The following is a 15,214-nucleotide window of genomic DNA, read 5'->3' on the forward strand; positions in this document are numbered from 1 at the left end:
TTTCCACCCTGACCATAAAAGGCAATGTTCCACCAAAGGAAGCAGTGATATTTGGAGATTGGTGGTATTGTCTTAGGTGTACATGGGTTTGTATGATGTGTTGTCCAAGTTCGAGTATATATATATATATATATATATATATATATATATATATGTATATATATATATATATATATATATATATATATATATGTATATATATATATATATATATATATATATATATATATATATATATATATATATACATACATATATATATAATACCTGGGGTAGGGGGGAGAGGAGTGGATGTGGAGGGGGAGGGGAGAGGATATCTATATATACACTTTTTTTTCTTTTTTTTTTGGGAGGCTTTGACAGCCCACTCCGTTTTTGGAGGCGGGGGAGGGAAAATAGGACAAATTTACCAGTGCAAAGAGTGCTTTAACTGCAGTGTTGTTCATGTAAAAAAAAAAAGGAAAATGTAATACCCTCTGCCACCACAGTACACATTTACATAGACGATTCTCCCTTCCGCAAACCTCTTGGCCCACTCAAACCTATGTGATCTTGTCATTACATATTCCCTGTACACCAACTTCAACTTGTCCAAAATGCCTGTGCCAATTTTGTTTAGTTTTACGAAAGACTTGATGATTCTCTGTTCCATAATATTTAGTTCATTTTCAGAACATGATTGGAACACTTATATAATTTTACCAAAACTCCAGCATTGTTACAAAACACAACCGATTGATACACCGGCTAACACACTATTGTTAGGAACATTACTATGCACGTCCAGCTATGAAACCCAAGCCAGTGTTGCCACCTGTCGAGACAAAACATCAGTCCTGGAACTTTCATGTCGGACCTCGTGTGTGTGTGTGTGTGTGTGTGTGTGTTTGTGTGTGTGTGTGTGTGTGTGTGTGTGTGTGTATGTATGTATATATGTATATATATATATATATATATTATATATATATATATATATATATATATATATATATATATATATATATATACCCATACATGAGAGAAAATCCAAAAGTAAAGGGAATTTTTTATTAAAATGTATTCACAAAATTCCCTTTACTTTTTCATTTACCCTCATATATGCATGCAGATTAGCTGGCAGCATGGCTGGAGCTGGCACCTGCCAGGGCTCACCTGCACCCTTCAACAAGAATTTAATTGTAGTTTAGGCTGCAGTCAACAGCTCGAATGAAACGATCAAGAAAGACAATGTAGCTTCACCCCTCGTGGTAGAACAACAAGTCAAGTTTCTATTCTTGCGCCCCAATATTCTGTTAACTACGTATAAACCCGATGTAATCATGATACAGTATCACTCTTTCAGTCCCGTTTAAAACGTAATTTTCTGTGAATTAACTTGGCCTTTGCTAAAAGCACTGGGTAATGTGATAAAGTTTCAGTCAAAGAGGAAACACCTTCATCTTAAAATTCAGGTTGGTCTATTATTGTTCCAATCTCAGCGCATTGCTTATGATTTGTGAATCCCAGTTTAAAATCTGAAATATAATATTGATTTAACAGTAGTTGTCTACTTCTGTCGTTTATTTAATGTGGAAGTCAGCTTAAACCTCCGAATGCACTTGTAATGCTTGTACTTTATGTACAAACTCCTCTACCCCAGTCTTAATCACTGTAGCTTCGAAAAAGATCCAACATGTTTAACCTTTGTCTAATACAGTAGACACATAGAAAACAGACATGTTTCTTGACTGTAAAAAACAGGCATGACTGCGAAAGGCATATTTCAGATTCATCACTTATATCTGAATCAATTTATAATTGTTTTTTTTTGCAGGGAACCCCTGGAATTGATGGAATTGCTGGAGCTAAGGGTTCTGCTGTAAGTACACAATAATTTGGCAGCACATATGTACCTCAAAAGTAAAAGTTAATGCATTTTCCATTTGAATTTGCTCCAAAATAGGGTCTGCCTATGATTCCTTTAAATATTATTTGTGCCATTGTGTGCAAGGACCTTATTCAGATCTGATTGCCAAAGTTACCGATTCATCATCATAATATATTGTATGGTGAAAATTGTGGCTTTCTGTATGTAACTATGAAACAGTAATTACTCAATGATTTCTGAGACAATTGTAAAATATGCACCAAATGTGTAAAAGGGCATGCTGTCTGATACGTGTTGGAGTTAGACCAGCCATTCATAGGCGAACACAACTTTATCTTCATTCCATTAAGATTTACCTCTTTATACCACCTTTCAGGGATCTCCCGGAATTGCTGGTGCTCCCGGATTTCCCGGTCCCCGTGGTGCTCCTGGCTCTCAGGGTGCAAGCGGTCCTCTCGGTCCGAAAGGACAACAGGTAAGTGCATGTGACACAGTTTATTATTTTTTTGTTTTATTGCAATACTTCAATGGCCATTTAAAAGCATGATGTAGGGGGGGGGATAAATTTAAGTTTCCTTCAATCACAGCACTTAAAATAGAAACATGAACGTGCCATGTCTTGAACTTTACGTTTCATTGTGAACTTTGTGCACGGCAGGGTGACCCAGGTGCTCCTGGCTTCAAGGGTGAAGCTGGCCCCAAGGGTGAACCTGTAAGTGAGCACATTCATGGTGGCAACAAAATGCTTCCTGAAGATCATGGGCTACAGTGATAGATCGGGCCTAACGCCGGGAATAGTACTCTAAATTTTCTGAACCAATTTTCCTGCCAGGGATCAGCTGGTGTTCAAGGTCCTCCTGGTCCTGCTGGTGAGGAAGGAAAGCGAGGTGCTCGGGGAGAATCCGGAAGTGGTGGACCACCTGGACCAAATGGCGAGCGGGTAAGATCATCCCAAACAGTCGACAAACATCTTCTAAATTTGTGAATTGTCTTGTTTTAGAACAATATCTTATACAAGCAAGAATAACACTCACATGTTCATCGCCTCATGTCCAATAGTTTAGAAATAGTGTAAGTTCTGGAATAATAAATAATTATTTTTAAAGCTCTTGAAATTGGTGGGAAAATGTACTGTTAAAATAATTTTAACAATATTGAATTATAACAGTTTGGGCCTGTTTAGTGTTGCTATCTGAACAAATAGCTCACGAACCTCAGAACCCAAGTTTAAATCCCATATACTATCTGTATTTATCCATTCTTATCTTTTCATTTCCACGTCATCAGTTCGGTTATTTCCTTTGCTGTGTTGTGTGGACAAATCATTTCACGAGTTGATGGATGAATTCAAGGTGCATGCTGTGAGTGATGATAGCGTATACTTTTGCAAGTTACATATCCCAAGGAAGAGGGGATGGAGGTAAAATTATCGAAACAAATATTTGAGGAAATGCAAGAAATGGGCAATGATGAGGAAAGGGGAACAGGAAGGAAAAGAGAACATATTTATGAATTAAAAGCTTTGGAAGGAAGTGGGAGAAAAGAAAAACATCAGGAGGTAATAAAAGTAATGGAAGATGATTGAATACAATAAACCCTTCGGGGTTGTTGAAGTTTTCTTGTTTTAAATTTGTGTTCACATTGTAATAAAATATTCCGAAAGACCTCATAAAATCAGTGCATTCCATTTCTGACATATGTGTTTCATTTTGACAGGGGTCACCAGGTAACCGTGGTTTCCCAGGCCAAGATGGACTTATTGGACCAAAGGTAAGTGTATCAATTTCACTCATCCTGACGATAGTCAGATTCACTTTATTGACAAATAATTGACTCATCTCAAATAATGATCGAATGAATGAATAATGAATAATAATCGAATAATTGGAATAATTGACAAAACAATCGTTTGTTTCGTTCACTCATCCTGATTCAATGCTGAACTGGCCAAGATTGGTAATATTATGCTTTTTTTTTTTTTTCTTTACTATTATTGCTGTTGTTATTATTTTGTACTTACAAAATAACTCAAATCAGATGTTAAAAGTGCAGAAAACCCCCGAAGAACATGCAAGAGCATTAATAAAACTTAAAAATATATTTAAATGTAAATTTGCTAAGCAAACAAAAAAAATTATATGAACAAACGAATATGCCGAGTAAGTAACAAAGCAAGAAAAAACAAAAAAACAAAGAAGATGTGAAATAGAAGGAAGAACAAACAATATATAAGATAAATTAGAATGCTATTGAAGAAGAAGAGAAAAATATAAAATACTTTACTGACAATAATCAACCCAATGTAAGTATGAAAAGTCTCCATAAACCACATACACACAGCGCATGACATCTAATATAAAACCCATTCCTTGTTTGCCCTCACTTCCTTTTTATTATACTCCATACATACATGCAATACATAATAAGCCCTTACAAGTATAAATGGAATATATTCCATGACAAGAAAAGGGCCATCTCAACCAGATCAGAAAAATCCAACATACTGCAATTATTCAAGTTTCTGAAGATTATGTTCTTACACCTATATGGGAATGCAGTGGGACTGGGACGAGTATTTGGCAGCTCTCACTTATAGCTCTTAAATGTTTTTCTCCATGACAAGGGAAAGTGCTGGGAGTGGGACACATATGCTCAAGAACCACCTTTAGAGGCCATTTTTCCCCGCAGAGCGGGGGTTGGCCTTTTCCGGACACCATGGTCCCCTTTTTGAAGCAATGTTTTACGGCCGGATGCCCTTCCTGCCGCCAACCCTGTTAGTCGCCTCTTGCGACACACAGGGAATTACCAGTGAACTGGTACTCAATTTGCCGACCTCGGAAGGATGACAGGCTGAGTCAACCCCGCTGGCGTTAATTTAGCGATCGACCGAGATTCAAACCCAGGATCCTAGGATCCCAAGCCGACACCCTAACCACTAAGCCACACATGCTCAAGCCAAGAGATTTATGACATTTCCCAATCACATGATTGTCAACTAAGGGAAAGATTGTTTGCACCATTGGATTGATTCAATGGAGATGTGTGCAGAACTGACAACAATTCAGAATAAACACTTCTGTATTAATAAAGAAGCTGGGAACATTGTTCGATCACTACATGCATTGATAAAAATGGAGACAACAATGAAGTACCGTATATGATTTAAAAAACACTCGTCCCATTTATCAGACTTTAAGGACTTTAAATTGAATATGGAATGATGCACACTTGCATTCATTCCCATGAAATTAATTAACCAAAGTGGAAAGAAAATGGAGAGCACTTTTGATGGTTTGCCAATTCGATGATCAGGATGATGATGCTTGTATTCTTCCACTTAATTATGACATTCCATGTTGTTGAACTAAACTTGGCCTTTGATTTCCAAGATGAGTGTTTCATTTAGCCACACTTTCCTGCACCCCAACCCTTGGCATTAATTCACCTAAATCAGTGCAAATTGGAGGTGGTGCGTACGCCTTGTTGCCTTAGTGTATTTTTATTTTACCCTCTTGAAATGTATTTCACCGATTTAAATCGTAATGCCACCTCAATAGAATTTGCTGTTCTCATTCACAACACAAAACAACCTCAAAAACAAACCAAAAACACAAGAGACATAATACGAGAGCATCAAGGTTTCATCGTGAAGGTTCTAAATTTGAAAATGTAATATTCTTTAATTGTTAAATTCTGCAGAATCTTCCTTCAGACGAAGCCAGTGAATAGGAACAGATTCTTTCAACTGTATCAAGCAAAAGGCGAATTATACAATTATTCATAATACTAGGTGCTCTCAAAATTTGACTGTTATTCCGGCAAGACGATTATATGGCAGGTGCTTGTTAATGGTCACAGACCATGCGATAATGGCCATGTAGCACCTGGTTCAGAATTATTACAGCAGTTAGGCATACATAATTCAGCAGACCAAACTACCACTTGAAGAAACATTTCCTCATGGTTGTGGGAGAAGTGTCTTCATCAATAGTATTTAGTTACTCATATGCACACTATGCAGTGAATATATAATTTCAACTTGCATTGTATCCTTGCAGGGTGCCCCAGGTGAGCGCGGTGCTCCCGGCGCTGCTGGAGGAAAGGGAAACTCTGGGGATCCTGGACGTCCTGGTGAGGCTGGTCTTCCTGGTGCGAGGGTGAGTTTCATCATCTGCTAAATGTGGGAATTATTTTTTCAATTTTCAATTTTTTCATTGTCAATTACACAGACTCCAAATGTGCTGTCTAACATGTTTGACTGGATTTCCTTGTTCGTTACGTTATTATTTAAATGTGCTGCCAAGGTATTCCTTGGTGTGTACCTTTTCAATTTAAATTTAAATAGATAATATGAAGAGGGTAAAAGAAGAATCAAGCACTTCTAGTTGATGGGAAAGAAGAAAGATTGAAATGAAATAGATGGTAAACTTCTTTTTATGTTGATACCATTTCGCTTTACTGCTGAAGTCAATTAATTTGTTATTTGAAAGCCTGAAAGTGCAGTAACAAAAAAGGATTCTACTCTATCATTAAATACTCCCTATATCCTAAAATATCATTTTTAATACCATTGTAATTTGTACATTTCTAACAATGTCACTTAATCTTTTTTGCATTGAACTTGATCATTTTCTTTCTCTTTTGCATGCTTGCTCAGGAATTAACACATTCGCAGTTAAGTCCTGTAAACATGCCTGCCTAACCTAGATGTGAATGAATCATGAGTCATCACCAAATGCAGGTAAAGAAAAATGACTAACTTTCATTCACACTAACTTCATTAATCTTCACTTCAGGGATGAAATAAATGAAGGTTTTAATATTCTCGTTTGTTCTTCATGACAAAGACCATTTTACAAATCTTGAATAATATATGTTAATATATATATGCATATATACATTATATTTGTGTTTTGAAATATATATGAAAAAAAAATAATATATATATATATATATAATTATATATATGTAGATATGTTTTATTTGTTTCAAACATTTATATGTTTCAAATGTATATATATATATATATATATATATATATATATATATATATATATATATATATATATACGTATATATATATATATATATATACATACATACATACATACATACGTATATATATATATATATATATATATATATATATATATATATATATATATATATATATATATATACATACATACATACATACATACATATATATATATATATATATATATATATATATATATAAGTTCAAAACACACCTGGTCACAAGTGTGCCGTACTAACCGGGTCCTCAGTCGAGGTCCTCAGCATCATCCCGTTTCGGCCCTTCAACCTTGACACGGTCAGCTAAAACATATATATATATATATATATATATATATATATATATATATATATATATGTATGTATATGTGTATATGTATGTATATGTGTATATGTATATACGTACATGTCTAAAGATTTGGCACTCAGGATTCATATTGTAAAGGATAGCACACCGAGTAATAAAAATAATTTAAATTCAGGTGATTAATAACGAATTTAAATTCTTTTTTGACTGCTCAGTGTGCTATCCTTTACAATATATGTATTTTCCATTAAATGCATGCAATTAGTGACAACACAGACACTGCCCAGATATGTAGATATATAGATAAATAACTGACTGTACCTGAGTTGATGTTTTGTCATGGTTTACACCAATCATAATACAATTTTTTGTACAAATTTATTTGTAATATACGTGATATTACATTTAACAAACAATTGAAGTTGAAGATTTAAGTTGAAATGTTTTTTTTTTTTAGTTTTTCCCCCAAAAAAAATTCACGTTTTTTTTTTCAAAAAAAAATACACTTAGGACATACATACAGGAGAGATAGGTGCACACCAGAAGTTTGGTATGAATTAACCAGTTGGAGGGAGTAGTTCTGTGACAAGACAACAACACACAACACCACAACACAGACACTGCACAGATATATATATATATATATATTATATGTGTTTATATATATTATATATGTTTATATATACGAGTATGTATATGTATATGTGTATGTTTTTTATATGTGTATATTTGAAGAGATCAGATGCAAAAACAGATAAATCCATTTTTTCAATTCTTGGTAAATCAACATTTTTTAATGTGCTTTCCTGGTATAACATATCAATTCCATAAGGGTCGTTCTAAATTGATGCAAGTAAACTAACACAATGCTAGAATTTCACAAATCTAAATTTAATAAAAACATATCATAATTTGATACTTTTCAATTTGTTTTGTTTCAAAAGCAGCTAAATCCACAACCTGATTTTTTTTGCAAAAGCAGACAATTCCATAATAAACTTTCTTTGGGATTAAGGCTTCACAGAATCACCAGAAATATGATTATAATCATGAATAAATTGTGAAATAGTATTAATCTGAATGTAAAAAAGGTTTCTGAGACAGGGACCAGCACTGAGGTGTTGCAAGCCGGCAGGCCGATGACATGGCTGGCCGGTTGGGGGCAGGCAAGCACGCAAGACAGCCGGCTTTGCCCTAATCTGTCCAAACCTAATCTATCTCCCCACCTGATCTAATATTCTCTCACATACTCTAGGTCCCTCTAAGCTATATTAACCCCTTGTTCTTCTACTCTATGAATGCAGAAATTTTATTCATACTAATGCACAATGTTAATTTTTGAAAGTTAATTTTGGTGGGGGTGGAGGGGAGGGGGAGTGCAAAGCTGAAGGCTTAATGCCCTTGCACTGGGTTTAGTCCAAGTGGACTAAAGTCCCATACCTCAAATGACTACATACAGGTATTTTTGAACAAGAGGTTTATGACCACAGATAGAGCGGGAGGGCAGAACCTTGGTCACTGGATACACCTCTGATGTTCTTGATGCCCTAGCCTAGATCTACTGTAGTCTATATACCCCCAGGGAAGAGAATAACATAACCCTTCCTGCAGCTCCTGTTCGGAGTGGGTACACGAGTTTCCTGAAACCAGACCCAGCTATCCGTAAGTCTCGTAATTGATATTGAATAAAACCATGAAGGTCCTCGGAGATGAATTGTATATCTTCAACAGCATGGATGATGGAGTTGAGTGGACAGAGGACTTGAAATATATATATTTTGTGTCGCAGGTTGCGACCACAATGCGGTCAGTCTTGTTTTGGGAATAAATAAATAAATAATTGAGGCCATTACCGACTATACTCACACAATATGCCGAGGAATTAAGCCTTGTATACAGGGATCCGTTCTTTATTTGCCTTCAGAGGGAATTACTGCACTGTGACATCCCTGGCTCTCTGTTTGTTTACAACTTCAACTTTAGGCCTCCTTCATTTACACTGCTGAATATCCACGTAAGACAGCAAAATAGCATCCTGTTTGACTTTATTCCGTGTCAAATAGAGCTTCCCATTGATGTAAGAGAGATCGTCATCAGACAGGGTGGAGGTCATGCACATATCACGTACATTGTGTGCACAAGCAATAGCTGCTTCAAGGCATGCTTACATACTAATGTGTATGTATATATATATATACATACACAATGTTCATACGCAAAAACCGATAAACGCCATTCCTGCCTAAAATGAACAAAGCATGCCATGATGTAGCTTGCAGTGCCATCTTTGCGATAACCAAGTAGTTGTTTTGCAAAACTTGATATAACCCATTTCATCAACCGTTAAACGCTGTGCGCGCTTTACAGCAAAATCCGATATATCCATTTACCCAATCAGCCCACAGCATCATAGTGACGTGATGCAATAGGTCAGGCCCATGTTCTGATCGCTTTGCCTTGCTGAAGACGCCATAAACTCCGGAAATAAGGAATTTTTTTCTCGAAATAATGTACAGTTTTGACGATATTGAAGAGCCTGTGTCGCTCTCACAATTGGGATGTAAAAAGAAGGGGTTTCCAGGGAATTGTGCTCGAGCTGTGGCAAAGAGAACTCAACATGGCAGTGACGGTAAAATTCCAGCTATTCCATGTGCACACAATGTACGTGATATGTGCATGACCTCCACCCTGTCTGATGACGATCTCTCTTACATCAATGGGAAGCTCTATTTGACAGAAAATAAAGTCAAACAGGATGCTATTTTGCTGTCTTACGTGGATATTCAGCAGTGTAAATGAAGGAGGCCTAAAGTTGAAGTTGTAAACAAACAGAGAGCCAGGGATGTCACAGTGAAGTAATTCCTTCTGAAGGCAAATAAAGAACGGATCCCTGTATACAAGGCTTAATTCCTCGGCATATTGTGTGAGTATAGTCGGTAATGGCCTCAATTATTTATTTATTTATTCCCAAAACAAGAATGACCGCATTGTGGTCGCAACCTGCGACACAAAATATATATATTTCAAGTCCTCTGTCCACTCAACTCCATCATCCATGCTGTTGAAGATATCATACAATTCATCTCCGAGGACCTTCATGGTTTGATTCAATATCAATTACGAGACTTACGGATAGCTGGGTCTGGTTTCAGGAAACTCGTGTACCCACTCCGAACAGGAGCTGCAGGAAGGGTTATGTTATTCTCTTCCCTGGGGGTATATAGACTACAGTAGATCTAGGCTAGGGCATCAAGACACATCAGAGGTGTATTCATTGACCAAGGTTCTGCCCTCCCACTCTATCTGTGGTCATAAACCTCTTGTTCAAAAATACCTGTATGTAGTCATTTGAGGTATGGGACTTTAGTCCACTTGGACTAAACCCAGTGCAAGGGCATTAAGCCTTCAGCTTTGTGCCCCCACACGCCCTCCCCTCCGCCCCCCCCCCCCCCACCATAATTTAACTTTCAAAAATTAACATTGTGCAATGGTATGAATAATATTTCTGCATTCATAGAGTAGAAGAACAAAGGGGTTAATATAGCTTAGAGGGACCTAGAGTAGGTGCGAGAATATTAGATCAGGTGGGGAGATAGATTAGGTTTGGACAGATTAGGGCAAAGCCGGCTGTCTTGCGTGCTTGCCTGCCCCCAACCGGCCAGCCATGTCATCGGCCTGCCGGCTTGCATCACCTCAGTGCTGGTCCCTGTCTCAGAAACCTTTCTTACATTCAGATTAATACCATTTCATATTGTATTCATGATTATAATCATATTTCTGGTGATTATGTGAAGCCTTAATCCCAAAGAAAGTTTATTATGGAATTGTCTGCTTTTGCAAAAAATCAAGTTGTGGATTTAGCTGCTTTTGACACAAAACAAATTGAAAAGTATCAAATTATGAAGTTTTTATTAAAATTAGATTTGTGAAATTCTGGCTTTGTGTTAGTTTACTTGCATCAATTTAGGACCACCCTTTTTGGAATCGACATGTTAGACAAAGAAAGCACATTTAAAAAAATGTTGATTTACCCAAAATTGGAAAAAATGGATCTGTCTGCTTTTGCATCTGAATATGAACTGTTTCATATATAATATATATATATACATATATACTGTATATATCGCTTAGATTGGTCACAAATAAACAATTTGCAGTATGTTGTCCTGATGAGCCCATAACGAGGGCGAAATCTAGATCGACATATCTGCCTTTGTCTATTTGTGACTATAGAGCTCTAATCTCAGTCTGCAAAGACTTGAGTACCACGCGGATGCCTCCTAGTTTGGAGGTGATGTGTTGGTATCATTTATATGCATGACGTCAGTGTCATGTCATTGGGTTAGTGTGCTTCCTTAGTCAAATTTAATGTTCCTGACTGCAAACCTCCTAATTGTCGGGGAGCAGGGCAGAGACAATGTGTCAGCCTGGCAGGCTGCACTTGTTGCTAACAGGTTGTGCAGCAATTGCTGGGGTGAGACTCAATCTGTGCCTTGCTTCCCATTCAAGTTAGGGGGTTCAACCTGTGTATATTAATGGCTTAGATTGGTCACAAATAAACAATTTGCAGTGTGCCGTCCTGATGACTGTGGACAGGCCTGCAAAATTGTACCCGGCAGGAGTAATGCCCTGCTGGTGGATTAAGGGGTCTTACTCCTATTAAGAGGAGTGGTCCCAATTGTATGACCATGCATTGTGGCCCCTCGGGGGCATGATGCATGCGTTTGAATGACCATGTGCTTCCCCCTTGGGGTTGAGGCACATGTGTATTGTTATTGGGACAGCCTTGTTGACATTGTGCCTTGACCATGGGGTCAAGGTGCACGTCCAAGGCTGTTCAAATGTTTGACTTTTTACCTTTTTTCATGTAAAAAAGGCAGGCCTTAGTGCTGGCCCCATAAGCACCCGAACAAGCCTGCAAAATTGTACCCGGCAGGAGTAATGCCCTGCTGGTGGATTAAGGGGTCTCACTCCTATTAAGAGGAGTGGTCCCAATTGTATGACCATGCATTGTGGCCCTTCGGGGGCATGATGCATGCATTTGAATGACCATGTGCTTCCCCCTTGGGGTTGAGGCGCATGTGTATTGTTATTGGGACAGCCTTGTTGACGTTGTGCCTTGACCATGGGGTCAAGGTGCACGTCCAAGGCTGTTCAAATGTTTGACTTTTTACCTTTTTTCATGTAAAAAAGGCAGGCCTTAGTGCTGGCCCCATAAGCGCTCGCAGGCTTGCATGCAAATCGGACCTGGCAGGAGTAATGCCCTGCCGGTGGATCAAGGGGTCTTACTCCTATTAAGAGGAGTGGTCCCAATTGTATGACCATGCATTGTGGCCCTTCGGGGGCATGATGCATGAGTTTGAATGACCATGTGCTTCCCCCTTGGGGTTGAGGCGCATGTGTATTGTTATGGGGACAGCCTTGTTGACGTTGTGCCTTGGCCATGGGGTCAAGGTGCACGTCCGAGGCTGTTCAAATGTTTGACTTTTTACCTTTTTTCACAAGCAAAAAAGGCAGGCCTTGCGCAGGCCCTAAAAGCGCGGTAGACCTGCATGCAAATCGGACCTGGCAGGAGTAATGCCCTGCTGGTGGATTAAGGGGTCTTACTCCTATTAAGAGGAGTGGTCCCAATTGTATGACCATGCATTGTGGCCCTTCGGGGGCATGATGCATGCGTTTGAATGACCATGTGCTTCCCCCTTGGGGTTGAGGCGCATGTGTAATGTTATTGGGACAGCCTTGTTGACGTTGTGCCTTGGCCATGGGGTCAAGGTGCACGTCCAAGGCTGTTCAAATGTTTGACTTTTTACCTTTTTTCACAAGCAAAAAAGGCAGGCCTTTCCTGTGGCCCCAAAACAGGAAAAAATAAGCCCTTGTCGGGATGGCATGGTGTTGAAGTTGTGGGGACTCACTCCTATGGAGGAGGGGTCAAATTGTATGACCATGCATTCTGGCCCTTCGGGGTCAGGATGCATGTGTTTTGATTGACCATGTGCTTCAGCCTTTTGGTTGAGGTGTATGTGTATGCCAATGGGACAGTCTTGATAGATGGTGTGCATCACCGTGGGTTCAAGGTACACGTCCAAGGCTGTTTAAATGTTTGATTTTTTACCTTTTTTTATTATAAAAAGGCGGCTCCATAAGGCCCATAACGAGGGCGAAATCTAGATCGACATCTCTGCCTTTGTCGATTTGTGACCATAGAGCTCTAATCTCAGTTTGCAAAGACTTGAGTACCACGCGGATGCCTCCTAGTTTGGAGGTGATGTGTTGGTATAATTTATATTCATGACGTCAGTGTCATCTCATAGGGTTAGTGTGCTTCCTTCCTCAAATATGTATATATATATATATATATATATATATGTATATATATATGTGTATATATACGTATATATATATATATATATATATATATATATATATATATATATATATATATACACATATATATATATATATATATATATATATATATATATATATATATATATATATATACATTTATTTATTTATTTATTTATATATAAATTTATTTATTTATTTATATATATGTATATATATATTTATTTTTATTTATATATATATATATATATATATATATATATATATATATATATATATATATATAATATCATACATGGTGCATGCAATAATTCATTTGTTTGTCATAAAATATGACTGAATTACGAAATTGAAACTTATCAGAAGCTAGTAATATAACTAATATCATTGAAACTAATATCCAGTTATCTCTCAACATTTTTTTTCATTTCAAAACATACCATAAGCTCTCATGTATTTTGATATGGTCTCATAGTTAAGATTTCTGGTGTTTAAGTAGCATGCCTGGCTGCAATTCCCCATTTGAGAATGTAAGCATTTGTCAGTTGATGACACGGTGCAGATTAATTGGGCAGAAACAACTTTTTCTGCATGACCTTGTCCTTATATTAATCCATTGCAGTGTAACAATCGCAAGATTGACTCAACAAATTGAGAATTAAAATTGATCCATCATGAAATTTATGATACAATTTTGACTGTTGTATTATCTGAGGCCTCTGCTATAACATGGTAACATGTGCTCCTGGTCGCTGAGATGAGGAAATACAGCAGTTTGTTTTCTCCTTGCTTAACAGACTTTTGTGAAAACCAAATTTTCTATCATTATATATAATGCTTTTTTTTGGTTACTTGATTCAATTTGATGCTTGAGACCTACTGACACCTTTTTTGCTCATCAGGGCTTGACTGGCAGTCCTGGTTCTCCAGGTTCAGAAGGGAAGCCCGGGCCTCAGGTTAGTTGTTATTTTGTGTTTAAGAAATTCCCTTTTTGCTTGTGCCATTGTTTTCCATACAGAACACACTCTTACTTTGATCTCATTTTACATTCAAATATAACACCTTTTTCTGTTGTAGCAACTTTTTCAACAGAAAAACAACTGTTGGACTTTATGAATAATTTAGTGATCATTTATTCTGTGACTTAAATTTATTATACTAGTATTTTGCAGATAATCACTTTTCTCTTGAAATATAATCAGTACAAACTATTTGAAATGAAAAAAAAGCCAAGCTCTTTACATTGACAGAGAATATAATTTCGTTTTTGAATGACATGGCATCTAAAAAAGGAGCTTTCAACAGTTCATAATTAACACACGGGATACAACAGGAGGAACTTGGCCTCCATTTTGTGTAAGATTTCCGGGGTCAAGTTAGGTTGTCATTTTCCATAAGTATTCATTTTTTATTAACTTGGCCTTATGTTTTAAAATTATCACAAGAAGAAGAAGTCCAAGCTATTAAGGCATTCATTCAAAACAGGGGTCAAACTAATCATAATTGATACATGTTGAATATGACATGTAACTTTCCTTTCTTCAATATAGAAATAAGTCATTGTTCAACCAATAGAGTGTTTCTCTCCGCTCACAAACCACAAATAGATGAAAATTACCTCAGTGGTGGTTGATCTGCCTTAAATGAAAGGAAAAACT

The 15,214-nt window shown here is 37.2% G+C and overlaps 1 protein-coding gene across 1 annotated transcript in view; it reads left to right on the top strand.

The window, feature by feature from the left end:
- LOC137431759 (uncharacterized) overlaps positions 1-15,214 on the top strand; it is a 132,735-nt gene that overhangs the window by 53,472 nt on the left and 64,049 nt on the right. Inside the window, exons 20-26 of the mRNA XM_068123448.2 lie at positions 1,814-1,858; positions 2,244-2,342; positions 2,526-2,579; positions 2,700-2,807; positions 3,584-3,637; positions 5,926-6,024; positions 14,459-14,512. Of these exons, the coding sequence (XP_067979549.1) occupies positions 1,814-1,858; positions 2,244-2,342; positions 2,526-2,579; positions 2,700-2,807; positions 3,584-3,637; positions 5,926-6,024; positions 14,459-14,512 (513 nt within the window). The remainder of the gene's footprint in view (positions 1-1,813; positions 1,859-2,243; positions 2,343-2,525; positions 2,580-2,699; positions 2,808-3,583; positions 3,638-5,925; positions 6,025-14,458; positions 14,513-15,214) is intronic.

The sequence above is a fragment of the Myxine glutinosa genome, chromosome 7 (assembly GCF_964187855.1).
Source record: "Myxine glutinosa chromosome 7, kmMyxGlut1.1, whole genome shotgun sequence".
In the NCBI taxonomy this organism is placed as follows: Eukaryota; Metazoa; Chordata; class Myxini; order Myxiniformes; family Myxinidae; genus Myxine; species Myxine glutinosa.